The 14,202-nt window shown below is 39.4% G+C and overlaps 1 protein-coding gene across 1 annotated transcript in view; it reads left to right on the plus strand.

Moving 5' to 3' along the window:
• HEXB (hexosaminidase subunit beta) overlaps window positions 1-14,202 on the plus strand; it is a 16,569-nt gene continuing 2,367 nt past the window's right edge. The window contains exons 1-13 of the mRNA XM_058824319.1: window positions 1-293; window positions 387-544; window positions 3,858-3,923; window positions 4,704-4,750; window positions 4,949-5,059; window positions 7,570-7,671; window positions 9,222-9,351; window positions 10,014-10,194; window positions 11,198-11,284; window positions 11,836-11,908; window positions 12,578-12,752; window positions 13,551-13,641; window positions 13,865-13,969. Of these exons, the coding sequence (XP_058680302.1) occupies window positions 1-293; window positions 387-544; window positions 3,858-3,923; window positions 4,704-4,750; window positions 4,949-5,059; window positions 7,570-7,671; window positions 9,222-9,351; window positions 10,014-10,194; window positions 11,198-11,284; window positions 11,836-11,908; window positions 12,578-12,752; window positions 13,551-13,641; window positions 13,865-13,969 (1,619 nt within the window). The remainder of the gene's footprint in view (window positions 294-386; window positions 545-3,857; window positions 3,924-4,703; window positions 4,751-4,948; window positions 5,060-7,569; window positions 7,672-9,221; window positions 9,352-10,013; window positions 10,195-11,197; window positions 11,285-11,835; window positions 11,909-12,577; window positions 12,753-13,550; window positions 13,642-13,864; window positions 13,970-14,202) is intronic.

Genomic DNA, 14,202 nt, shown 5'->3' on the forward strand with positions numbered 1-14,202 from the left:
ATGGGCAGAGCCATGGGGTTGGCTGGGCTGCTGCTGGGGCTCGTCGTGGTCCCCGCCGTGCTGGTGAGCACCAGCCTCCGCCACGGCGTCCCGTGGAACGAGGCCGAGCCGGAGCCGTCCGGCTGGGAGCTGGCGGCAGACGCCGTCCCCGAGAACTCGCTGTGGCCGCTGCCGCAGTGGGTCCGCACGTATCCTCTCCAGCTGCAACTAGCGCCCAGCCGCTTCCAGCTGGTGCATGGCGCCGGCTCCTCGGCAGGACCGAGCTGCGGGCTGCTGCAGGACGCCTTCCGCAGGTGAGCGACGGCGGGGCCGGGGTGCTGCAACGGCGGCCCAGGAACGGGAGCAGCTGCCTCAGGGCCCCGCCGGCGCCTCTGCTTCCCCGGCAGGTACTATGAGTACATATTCGGGCATTCCCGGCGGCGGACGTGGGGCCGCAGGCCGCTGGCTGCTCGAGCGGAGCCCGAGCTGTTCCAGCTGCAGGTGGTGATCGAGGCGGGGGACCCTGGCTGTGACAGGCACCCGCAGCTCGCCTCCAGCGAGGCCTGTGAGTACCCGCTCGCCGCTCACCGCGCCCCTCCTTCCCCGGCTTCGGCGGCACCGTTACGCGCTTGCTTTCCTATCACGTGTCCGCTGTAGAAGTCAGCCGGTTTTGGGGTGGTTTTTTTAAGGAACTGGGAAGCAAAGGCTCTCGGAAGCCTGCAAAAACATTTCACAACAGTGGACACCAGAAGATAATTCTTGCTCTTGATACTGTGGGCAATCTCAGCCCATAGTGAATGGTGCAGCTCGCCTGTGATTTTTGCAGTTCAGCTATCGTACAGATCACTTAACTGCTACTATTTTTTTCTAGCAGCTGTCATTAGGAATCAGAGATACTACAGTATGCAGTAGCCGGTTATCTTTGGTGAGATTTGTGCATAGTCAGGAGATGATCCCTTTCAGTACAGGGTATTTATTGAGAGAAGGCTGTCACTGCTTACCATCTCCTAAGAAGTGACTGCATTTAAATTGAAGCTACTTACACTGAGATATGTACATGGTATTTCCTGTTTTTCCAGGAAAACCAGAAAGTGTTTGTTGAACTTGTTATTCATCTTGCAGTCCTATAAATCCATTTCCTTTCTATGTGTAGATGCAAGAAAGGATTTAAAAACATGATGTTTATATTGGACTTATTTTTCTGTGCTTCTTTAGTTCTGTGACTAAAGTCCAGAGTGGAGAAGTACTCTAAGTATTAATGTATTAATCACCAGACAATTTCCTTAACAGAAATAAGATTGAGCAGTAATATTGCTTTTTGTCTGGACAGGCTAACACAAAAGTCAACATATTCAGTTAATCTAGACCTGTTTTAAGATAATCTTCTGTTGTTTGGTATCCAGGATACAGATCCTTAGAAAAAAGATCCTTTTAATCTCAAGTCATACATCCTGCAGCAGGATTAATTCTACCTGAGTTGTGAAAGAATGTACTGATATTAAATTTACTCAATCCTTTTGGAACATATAGCCAAAGACTTTGGTTTTTATGTGCAAACTTATAATATCTTTCAATGCAAATTAGACATAAGAGCAAAAATGCTAATGCTCTTGACATTGTTCTGACAGGTTATTGTGCTGCTTTATTATTATTTGAACTTTGAGCTTGTTTGTGAAGTTAAGATTTTAATCAAAGCTGGTTCTTATCATGGAATCTGTCAGACCATGTGATTTTCAGGTTGCATTCTTTAGAGCAAGCAGTTTTTTTACTAGTGGTTTAAGAAATAAGTTTTCTGTTACAAATAACGTGTTTTCTTCATATAATACGCCGAGCATTCCAGGCTTCAGTAAGTTTTAATTTCCTGGTTTTTAATGGGCTTTTTGAGGATACAGATTCTGAAAAATGCTGTTACTGGTTATTTGGTGGTCTGGCTTATCAATAAAGATAGTATGGACCAGTTAGTCCCTGTCCTGTGGCAAGAGTATTGGATATGTAATCAGAGTACAGGTTATCTCCCCTCCTGCCTGCTTACCTGTTTGTGCAAAATGTTTCGAGTATTATAACACTTTCCAAGTTCCTCTAAGGTATGATACTTGTTCAGGGAAAAAAAACAAAACCCAAACAAACCTGCTGTGTTGGAAATAAATCCTTGACAATTTATTTATTTTATTTAGGGTAAACAAACATTTTCCCTACAGTTTACCTGTGGAGATTGCAGTAGTCTTCTAAATTTTCTTTCTTACCCCAAACATCCAGTACGTGTAATCAGTTCTTAGGTTAATATGGACGCTTGAGGTACTTTCTTCATGTCGCTAAATGGCTTTTCTCTGGTAGTTTAGATAAATGTTTGAACTGTGTAAATTGTAGCCAACCATTCTTTCATACTGGCACAGATTATGTAAATCATTTTACAGTAATTCAACCTCTTGATTTTTTTCTCTGCTCTTTCAGATGTGCAATTATTGCTTTGATTTTGAATAATAATATAAATCTATAGATGTAGTATATTTTTATGCATATATATGTATATGATTTTTAAAAATACTTAAAATATATTTGTTTCTTCTCAAAAATCTACTAAATCACCTTAAATTTGAAACCAAACTTATTTTAGCTTTCTTTTTTCATTAGTACTTTGTACTGTACTGCAGTACTCAACTTCAGGGAAGAGTCTTATGGATTCCTTCAAGTACCATTCTTCATTTTACTTACCGTGCTTCATCTTACTGCCTCGATACCGGTGCTCAGGTCAAGAGGGTGACATGGCACCCTTTAGGTGCATCAGGGACAGCATGGCCAGCCAGGCAGTGGAGGGGATTGTCCTGCTGTGCTCTGGGGCAGCCTCACCTCGAGTGCTGGGGGCTGCTCTGGGTGCCACAGTGTAAGAGAGATACAAAACTATGGGGGAGTGTCCAAAGGAGGGCCACAAACATGGTGAGGGGGCTTGAGAGTAATCTGTGTGAGGAGCAGCTGAGGTCACTTGTTCTGTTCAGCCTGAAGGAGACTGAGAGGAAACCTCATTGTGGTCCTCACAAGGGGAGGTTGAAGGGAAGGTCCCGATCCCTTCATTCTCATAACCAGTGACAGGACTTGAGGTAACAGCAGAAAGCTGAGGAGGGGAGCTTTAGGCTGGATATCAGGGAAAAGGTTCTTCACCTAGGCTGTGGCTGAGCAGTGGAACAGGCTCCCCAGGGAAGTGATCACAGCACCAGCCTGACTGATTTCAAGAGGCATTTGAACAGTGTTTTCAGGCACATGCTGTGATTCTTGGGGGTGTCCTGTGCACGGCCAGAAGTTGGACTCAATGATCTTGATGCATCCCTTCCAACTCAGCATACTCTGTGATTCTATATTTTGATTAGTAATTTTTTTTTAATAATAGTAAGCACCTGACAATATTATTATATGACAACTTTTATCTTAAAAAAATATGAAACCATTAACTATATGAAAGGAGGTAAAAGGAGAAGTAAACTTTTCATAATTATGAGAAGTTTGGCTTAGGCACCCAGCCTTTATCACGCATGTCTTAAATGCAAAAATATAGTGTGTTAAGTTTTAAGTCAATTGGGTTAAACTTTGCTGGAATTCTGGCTCATGTACAATATTTTAGCATTGCTCTTACTAAGCACCTTACTTCTTTTACCTTCTTTCTGATGAGCTGTTGACTGTCTGAACAGTGCAACAGCTTGATTCACAGGAAAACAGAGATGAAAAATAATTGCATGCTATCACCATTAAAAGCAGGATTGATTGGAATTTAATACACAAAGGGAGATGTTGCACTTGAAGAATCTTTTTAATGCCTTTTGGCATTGTCCTTGCAATTCATTATTTTTTAAAGAGTAAGCGGGTTTTGTTTTTTTTCTTTTCTTTAGATCATTTAACTGTAACTGAACCTGTGGCTATACTGAAAGCTCCTGAGGTATGGGGTGCTTTAAGAGGTAAGCTGATGCTTTTCACATTGAGCTATTTGTTTAGGGTTTATACAAACTTCATGGCAGACCAAGAACCAGCTGATCACTGGGCCTTGCCCTCACCTCATTCATTACTTCATTGGAAGTAATGAATGAGGGCCGGAAGGATACTCAGATGTTTATCAGTTAGACCCTTGGTCCAGATGCTCAGCATCTCAGATCCAGTGGCACACTGCAAGCATATGCTTGCTGTACCTGAAATAAGCCAGACCAACAAAAAGCTTTTTAAACTATAGTGTGAACAGATTATTTTCTGACTACACCTATAAAGTGGAGATGCTGAACGCATCACAATCACAAAGAATAACAATCCTGACATTTTAGTCTGCTGTTTTTACTGGAATGTTAAGTCTATATATTAGTTACCTATTAATCAACAGATTTTTCATGCTGAATTAGAAATTTCACCAGTTCCAGAAATTACAGGAATAGATGTACAACAGGACCAGAGATTCCCACCTTACTCTCAGTAACTTTCTTACTATTTAGGGATTAATCTGCTGCAGCTGAGCGGTAGCACAGGTATTCAGTATCTGCATAATAGAGAATTTGAATGGTTCTCTCCAGAATTTTTAAATGGTGATGCTTGAGCAATTAAGGGAACTGTGCTAAAGAGAGAGAAACTCAACTACAAAGCATTCTTTCTAGCTAGATGAATGCCTGTACATAGTTGTGCTGTTTGTAACTAAAATTTTAAGGGGAATTACTGGGCTGTAATTGAGATCCCTTTCTTGGGTATTTGTCCAGGTTTGGAAACCTTCAGCCAGTTGGTTCATGAAGATGACTATGGAAGTGTAAGTATGGCTATTAACTAAATCCACTGTCCTGGTAACTGGGTGCTTCTCTAGACTGAGCAGATCAGTTTCATTCAGCAACATTTCAGTTTATTACATATTTCCAAGAATCATTTTCTGAAAAAGAAAAAGTACTTACTGTTTGAAATGAATATGAAATTAATATAAAATTCTAATTTTTAAATTTTGTTCTCATAGTTTCTTGTCAATGAATCTGAAATCAATGACTTCCCAAGATTTGCTCATAGAGGAGTCCTATTAGATACTTCAAGGCATTATTTACCATTGAAATCTATTCTTACAAACCTGGTAAGTAGGCAGTTTTATATCATTAATAATAAAGGCTTTTTGTTGTGTTTTGGCTCCTGAAGGAGGTAGCAACTGGAGATGGTATAAAAGAAGAACCTATCTCTTGTGTCTGACTGTAAAAGGACAGAGTGAACTTTGCTAAGCAAAGGTCTGAACATAGACTGGAGAGGAGTCAAGTGGGCAGACACGGTGATTATTGTCTCTCTGACGGGGACTGGTATTTGTGGTGCCTCAGATTCTCTGTATTTTCTGATGCCTAAACCCGCTTATTCATGATATCTTGGAAGCATGTTTTGAAATGTCTGACTGTCATCAAGCAATACAAGGGACACCTTGCTTCAGTGCCAGTGATTTCAGGAGAACTCCAGTCTTTTGGAGCAGACTTTGGTAGTCCAGCAGCAGGCTTAGGTAATCCTTTCTTAGGCTGGTAAGTGCAAACCAGTAATTAAGTATTACAGAGCAAGGGAGGAAATTTGAAATGTTCATGGGAAGCTACTGAATAATAAGCCAAGACTAACCAATAAAACCAAACAAAACTTCTTCCAAAAAGCTTAAGCAAGCGCATTAAGAATTAATGTACTCCAGCCCTGATGGAAAGGTGATGTATTTGTATAAGCTTAGCAGCCAAAGATGGGGTTTTTACTGTTTTGCACTCCCCCTTTTTTTTTGTTGAAGTCCTTGTAGGAGGGATTATTTAGTTGATTGAAGTGAAGGAACAGGCAGTTTCCTGTCTTGTCTCTGTCTTGCTTCTCCAAGATGAAATAATACTTGAAATTTCCCCTCCATGTTGCAGAACTTTGAAAAATAGGTATAGGATAGGCAGAAAGAGTGCAGGTAAAAACAGTCTTTAATTTCTGAGGTCATTCTCGAGCTATGCTCAGAACTTGTCCTTTAGGTATTTACCACCTTGTTTTCACATTCAAGGTCAACGCCTGTTCAGCAAGTAATGCTTGTGTAGTGTTACATTTGCAACAGAGGGTGCTTCAAAGCCTCAAATATTTGTGTCGATATTTTTCGTCTTGTCTAAAAGAGATGTCCAAAGAGACTTGCATTTCTAACTATTTTTGTGTTTCTGTAACTGCTGCTTTTCTGCTTTCTTTCCTTAAATTGCCTGTCTGTCTCTAATACATTATTAGACCTATGTTTCATGATGTTTGGTGGTTTAAGAAGTATGCTTTTCTTCCCAGCTCTGTGCCTGCTTGAATCTCAATTAATAAAAAGCATCAGTAATGTCTTCTCTGACATGTGGTGATTAGATACTTAGGGCAGCAGTTCAAGTTGATTTCTTGTTTGTGTTCAACTGTACTGTATTTCTAGAAACAGCATTGTTCTTGAGGAAGGGGTCGGTGGATTGAAGGTCCAGAGATGTAATTTTTTATGTTGAAGGATGGTCTTGGTTAGAAATGCATGAAGACATGGCAATTAAAACTTCTGCAGTGTAATGAAACAGATAAAATAAATCTAGGGAATAGACAAGATATAAATCTTCCTTTGTATTTGGTGGGAGTTCCTGAAGAGATTTTATCACCTCCTTAAATACACCTAGGTGAAAAAATGAGAGGAATGGGTGGGAAAAACAACTGTAGTGTAGCAAGGGCTTGGGAGCAGCTGTGTTGCTGTCAGTCATGAACGATGTAAATACTTATTTGGTCTGCTCACAGCACACCCTGCGAGTGACTAACAAGCCAGCATAACTCAAGGTATGTGTGTAACTGTCCAATTGGAGTCATAATTCTAAAATAAGTGTGTAAACATTGATCTTGATCATCTTCAAGGTGAAAAAAAGGAAGTACTGACACTGTTATGAATGAAAGCATAAAAGAAGCACTGTCTTTTGCAGGGAAAACGCTTAGTTTATTTGTATGCATTTGAAAAAGATTCTGCAGACGTCACTAGTGAGAAGGGATGTACGATGTAGTAGGAAACTCTCATGCTGTTCTGTTTTCAAATCCATAGTATTAAGTTATAAATGTATAAGCTTTTCTGTAAGCTGAAATAGTTGATGGTGCATAGAAAATAACCCACAGAACATCTGTGTTGGAAGGAACCCAGAAGGATCATCAAGTCCAACTTTTAAATGAATGATCCATGAGGGTCAAATCTGTGACCTTGGTGTAGCAGAGTGCTGTAAACACTGAGCTAATCCCAGGGTACGTGTTCTGAAGTGGAAAAAATTCCTAAGTGTTCATGGCAGTTCATACTACACAGGCTGGTAGAATGGGGGTCAAATGAAGAGTTTGTTGACAGCAGTGGTGAAAATAGATTACAGAGGGGTGGAGTAGTAGAGGTATGTGCTACTAAATGAAACATAGAATACTTTTTTGGTTCGTTGGGTGGGGGGTTGGTGACTTTTGGTTGGTTTCTTGAGTGGTTTGGTTTGGTTGAGGTTTTTTTCTTTCTTAGTTGTTGCTCTAGGCATATGGGATATGCTGGGACAAGACCACTTTTTTGCATTGATTTTCTGTGAGAATGAAGTGTTTAACCAGTCTCTATTGTGTTATTTCTTACAGGATGCCATGGCTTTTAATAAGTTCAATGTTCTCCACTGGCATATAGTAGATGATCAGTCCTTCCCTTACCAGAGCATTTATTTCCCTGAATTAAGTGATAAGGTGAGTGAACATCATTGGAGCAGTATAGAATAACAGAAATCTGGCACATATTTAGTGGAAATAACATGCAGAGTTAACCAATGCTTGAGTGCATCTGCTCTGGCTGACTGTGAAACAGTACCATGGCACCAGTAACCAGCAAGTCCATATTTAGGATCCTGCCTGAGTTTCTATGTGGACCATTTTTAAGTCTTCTTTTGGATACAGGGTAAATTACTGCCTTTACTCTTCTGTGCAAATTTTCTGAATGATCCTCAGTGTTTGCAGGCCTTCAAACACTAATGGTATAAGTAGTGAACACTAATAAGCAAATAAGTAGTGAACACTGCTTGGATTTCTGTTGTTGGATTTCTTTAAATTGGTTGGCTTCTGCCACTCAAACAAATGTGAGATATTTTCCTGCCAGCTCTTAGCACCACTACAATAGTAATATTATCCTTACAAAACACATCATGTCTGTAAGAGATCCAAAAGTGCAAGGTTATTTCCTGAAGTGAATACAGTGGAATGTGTCTCTTTATTTCTAGACACATAGTAAGCTTTGTTACATTAGTGAGAGCCACCATTAGGTTCTTGCTCAGTCACAGTACAATAGGAGCCAAATCAAATGTAGTTAAGAATAGTTAAGTAGACTAAGCCTAAGTCCAAGATTTGTGATTCTGTTTAAAAAGGCCTGCTAGAATCTGACTCTCATGAAAATTATGTTGGCAGTGCTAGAGTAGATGCTGTGAAGAATTTTATAATTCAAAAATTGTAGATGTTGCATAGTGCAGTCAGATTATTTTTTGTGGTAAAAGCAAACTCTACTAGAGTTCTGTCATATATCCCACTGACAGCTAGAGAGAGGGAGATGGTCTTTGTCTCAACAAGCTTCTCTTTGAAAGGCTTATTGTCTACTGTTTCCTTTATAGAGTAACTCAGCTGTGGAAACCATTTTCAGATAAGCAAAAGCTTAAGGTGCTATTAATCATGAAGAGCATCTTTGGCAGGTATCTGTTTCACCAAAATGTAGTAATCTGGGTCATTGTCACATTTGTTGGCTGTGTGGGAGTGCAATTACACTCAAATTTAGTGTCACGAAAGAAACACATCCTGATGCTAAATTAGTCACACACAAAACCAAGAAGCAGAGGTGCTGGGAGTTCTTTCTGACTTGGCAGAATTTTTCCATTAGTCTTGTATGTTATGTAGTGAGGGCCCTATATTTCAGAGCTAATGGGCAAAAATAACTTGCCTCTGTACAGAAGAATTGAGAACCATATCTTTCAAAATTCTGAAGGAAAAGAAACTAGCTTTTCTGCGTTCTTCAGTAACTGCAAGCTAAGGAGGAAAGGAAGGTCTCCTTAAGGCAATCTGTCTTAGTGTTTTGAGTTTGTTGTTTTGGTGGGGTTTTTTTCCTCTCCACAAGTTAAGTGAAAAGTTATGTCTGTGCAGTTGATAAACCACAGCCGACTTGTAAAACTGCTCTTCAGTCTAAGTTAAAATACTTCCGTTCAAATGTTGTGATCTGCTGGTATAGTGTGTTGTCTCAAAATTTGAATATTTTACAGGGGGCATACTCCTCTAATCTCATCTATACTCCTACTGATGTCCGTCTGGTGATTGAGTATGCCCGGTTAAGAGGCATCAGAGTTATCCCGGAGTTTGATACACCAGGACACACACAGTCTTGGGGAAAAGGTATGCCCAAGAAAGTATTAATTGTTAAGAAACTGTGGTAAGTAGTAGCAAAAAAATTAATTTTTTAAAGCCTAACCAATAAAGTGCTTTGGAAGGTCCTTGATAAGAGGTAAGGAAGAGGCATTAAGTGATGTCATGACCTTTACAGGTTACAGGAAATAAAATGAATGAAGAAACATGTTCTATGCTAGATGTGTGTGCAAGGGTACAGATTCTGCTTCAGACATCATTCTACCTTGAGCTATGTACCTCACACTGACTTAGGTGTTAAAAACCCAGAGTAATAAAAAGAGAAGCCTCTGAAGCATATTCATTATGTTTGGCTTTCTTCTAACTGGCTTTCTTCTGATGTGTATTAAAGGCTTTTCTTTTGTTGAAGTAGTTATCCAAATGCTGTTTTCCAGGTATTGTGACGTGTTACATATGTAAGGTTGTGTGAAATCATAGATCTGAAAGTCAGAATCCTGACTGCCAGTTAGAGGGTTTTTCAGCCTTTTACAAGTTGTTTTATTTCATCCTGCCTCTATATGGTTATATTTAAAATAGGTGAGCATTTAGGTAATGAATATTTACCTTTTTAATGTGACTAACTGCTTCTCCCTGCTAGCAAAGTTAGCATAGCAATATGAAACTGAGTATCATCTATTAATTGTTTTTATTAGGTCAAAAAGATCTTCTCACTCCTTGTTACAATGGAGGACAGCCAACTGGGTCCTTTGGACCTGTAAATCCTGTTTGGAATACAACTTACAACTTCATGACTAAGTTTTTTAAGGAGATCAGCAGTGTATTTCCAGATGAATTCATTCATTTGGGAGGAGATGAAGTGGACTTCAGTTGTTGGTATGGTGACAATTCAAGGAACAAATACCTAGTGCCTCCTAAACCTGTCCATCTGCAACTCAGTTGCATAAGATAGTTTTCACAGCATAACCAAAAGATCTTCACTCCTACCTCTGTAACAATTTACAGGCAGATCATTTGTGATCCTCAAAAAGCAACCGATGTGCAGAATTTTGCTTTGACTTGTAGTTCCATAAATATTCAGGTATTCTAAAGGATTTAGAATACTAGTCCTCCTACCCTGGCGGGACAGAGGACTAGTATGTTAGAAAAATATTAGATAAGAAAATTATAATTTAAATTGTTTGTGTTAAAGTAGGTGTTTATATTGAGTTCTGCCCACCAGAAAATCAGGTAACAGTAAGAATTACCAAACAGATTCATATGTGTTTGTATTAGAAGTATAGCATGTATTAATGGTGTTCTTAATTCAGTTGTGGATGTTGAATATTTTGGAGTCTTTCTTATGGAAAGACTAACTAATAATAACGGATTTGGAGCATTTTGATGAGTATTCAAATTGATCTAGTTAGTATTGCTACATTATCTTTAAAGATCAAATCCAAACACTCAGGACATTATTTAATTTTTATAGAGAAGAAAAACTGGCAAATGCTGTAGCACAGAAATGTTGGTTTGCTTTTTGTGGTAGAAACACAAAATTGTTGAGTTCTCAGACTGCTGATAACGTTGGCACAAAGTAGCTGAGATGGTAGGAACCCCAAAGCTCTTAGGAGGCAGCCTGCCACAGACCGCTTCAGAACAGGGACTCCTCCAGATTTACCTGAGATTAGGTCTGCTGGCTTTATTTCAAATCTGGATGAAACTCTCAAAATATCTAAGTCATGTTAACCTGCTGCTTCTGCTCTGCAATGTGTTCCAGGCTGTGGCATGCTAAGGCACCAGTTAGTGTGCTGTGTATAGGTAGAAATTATTGGGAAATCTGATTTAAGACATAAAAAAATAATCTTTTTTTAAACATTTTTTCTTGTTATTATTTTAGGAAATCTAACCCTGAGGTGAAAGAGTTCATGAAGAAGCAAGGTTTTGGCATTGACTATGCTAAACTGGAATCTTACTATGTTCAGAAGTATGTTGACTTTTTAATTCTTGCTTCAGTTTTTCACAGCCATTATTAGAGGGTAGCTTTGGGGTGCAGATATGGAAGCTGACTTAGTATCTATCATATTATTTTGAAAAATTGCCACATATTTGGAACTATCTACTTTATTTTAAAATACCAGGTCTGAAGTTCATGGCTTTAAAATGTTGGACACAGCATGGATATGTAAGCTAGTATTGGGTGTCTTGAAATAGGTATCTGCAGTAGTGTCAGCACAAGGGTGGGGAGGAAGTTTTTGCAGACACTTCTTTCTCTCCTTAAATAACGGGGACTTAGTCACCCATCACTTAGTCACTGTATGAATTGCTGGTTTGTGTTAATGCATGTGCCCATTGTTCTACGTGGTAGAACATGCTCTGCAAGCATGATTCTGAAACCAGAACAACCTGCTTTTTCGTGGTCCCCTGTGCAGTGGTGGGAAAGGTCTGATATGCCTTGGGGTAGAAAATGTTGCTACTTTGAGTGCTTCTACTTATCTCATTGAAGTTAACAAACCTGATCTTATTTCTAAATTCTAGCATTTTGGACATTGTTTCCTCCTACAAAAAAGGACAAATGGTCTGGCAAGAAGTCTTTGATCACAAAGCACAAGTAAGATGGGAAAATTAGTAAGGTACTCTTGCATAACACCACAATGAGGCTTCCAGAGCAGACTATTAAGTAGATCTGGCTTTGTCTCTTATGGGTTAAAGCAGAGTCTGCTGACATTAGCAAGTCTCCCCAGCTGTGGGTAATTTCAATCCCTTGAAATCATCATTTGTTGAATATGTAATAGGTGAAACAGGAACACCAGCATTGAAGTGCTCTTTAAAGGTGAACACAGTTAATAGGTTTAAAACATCTGAGTAAAGGGTGGAGAAGTTTCTATGAGTTTTTTTTGTTGTTGTTGTTTTGGTTTTTTGGTTTTTTTTTTTTTTTGTCTCATGTAACTATGTGTCTGGTCTAGTAACACCAAATACTCAGCATTTAACAGCTGGTCAGATACGTGGTGCTTGTTAGAATCCTCTTAGAGCATTAACTGTCTATAGCATAACCTAGGCTTCACTCTAGCTGAGTGTTTAAAACCAGCAAAAAGCTAATCAGCTTTAGACCGGGAGGGAGGGGGGAGGGATGACAAGAAGTAGTTTCCAAAATGTTCCTCTTTGAAACAAAATAGAGAATTTTGAAAGTCATGGTCCTTTTCCTTGATAACAGCAATGCAATTAGGATTGCCATTAGTAGTTTTGGTTAAGTTGGTTAGTTTGTCTTTTCCTCTTTTAGCTGAAACCGGACACCGTAGTTCAAGTGTGGATGGCAAATAACTACGCTCGTGAACTGAGTAGGGTCACAGGAGCTGGGTTCACTGCTGTTCTGTCAGCACCGTGGTACTTAGACTACATTAGTTATGGGCAAGACTGGAAGAAATACTACAGTGTTGAACCACTTAACTTCCCTGGTTTGTCATTTTTTTATACGTGTGTTCTGTGCGTGAAACTCCTTGGTTTATATACAGTGTGAATGCAAAGAATAGGGCTGTTTAGAGTGGCCATTCCATCACTGTGATTATAGTACCATCAAAGGAATTATGGTTAGCTAGAACTCTGAAAAACACTTTTAAAAAAAAGGAACTTTGCACTTCGCACAGGGAAAGGTATTACCTTCTTCAAGCATCTGATACTCGTGTTTTGCATAAGATAGAATGCTGGACTAGGTGGGCAGATGCTTTAGGAGCAGAGTTGTGCAAAATGGCTGTTCATAGATTGACACTGAATTTGTTGTTATTTACTTGATTGTTAAACTAGTCTAGAAAAAGACGTTCTCTTCCCTTAAACTTTGTATCTAAAGTTGATACAAATGTCTTATGCTTTCCATGGGGCTTTCATTTTGTGCAAGGGAGCTCTCAGACTTTTAGAGCTCAATACCTGACTAAATAATTTTTTCAAGGAATGTTCTCCATGTGATAGAATGAACAGTTTCCATCACGTTTTAAATCTCTGAGGAATGTTAAAAAGCTAAGGAATCTCTTCAGAGCATAAAAGGTAAAATCCTTTCTGACAGAGCAGAGAAATAGCTTCTCTGGGCAAATGGCTTGGTGGTTCTCCCATTCAGTAACAAGACTGCCAAAATGTAAGTGAATGCTCAGTATAGCTCAGGTATTTTATATGAAAACAACTGAACATCAGTCCTATCTAATTGTTGATATATGCCCATCTTCTGGACAGAGAAGAATGTTCACTTTCTGGTTTGAATTCAGGATCTGAAGAACAGAAGAAACTTTTAATAGGTGGAGAAGCTTGCCTGTGGGGAGAATTCGTGGATGCAACTAACCTGACACCAAGATTATGGTATGGACTGCTTTATCTTTAGATTTTAAGAAACCAGCTATAAGAAGCATTAATTAATCCCACAGGACTGTATGCTATTGCTAACAGTGCTTTGTGCTGGACCTAAGCAGCTATGAAAAATAATGCTTCTGGATATTGAGGTATTAGACCTGGTATTAAAAAAAAAATTATCCATTCTTGGTTATAGATCATACCTACTCTAAAACTTAGTATACCTTTGCAGGCCTCGAGCAAGTGCTGTTGGGGAAAGACTCTGGAGCAGCAGCAATGTGACCAACTTGCAGGATGCCTACAATAGGCTAACTAATCACCGATGCCGCATGCTCCGGTAAGATTTAGTAGGTACTGTGTATCTTGGTTTTATAACAAATAGAATAAAGGTACAGGCATAAACTGCTGGCCTGGAGATGAAGGGAAGAGAGCTAGCAGTTTAACCTGACTGTAAAGGCAATCCCATTTGATTTTGTATCGACAGAAGAGGAAGACAGACACATTAAGACAGGAGCTCTGGACAGTTTTGCAACTAAAATTTTCAGAACTCACTTTTTTCACTGAAATACT

Source organism: Ammospiza caudacuta, chromosome Z, assembly GCF_027887145.1.
Source record: "Ammospiza caudacuta isolate bAmmCau1 chromosome Z, bAmmCau1.pri, whole genome shotgun sequence".
Classification (NCBI taxonomy): domain Eukaryota; kingdom Metazoa; phylum Chordata; class Aves; order Passeriformes; family Passerellidae; genus Ammospiza; species Ammospiza caudacuta.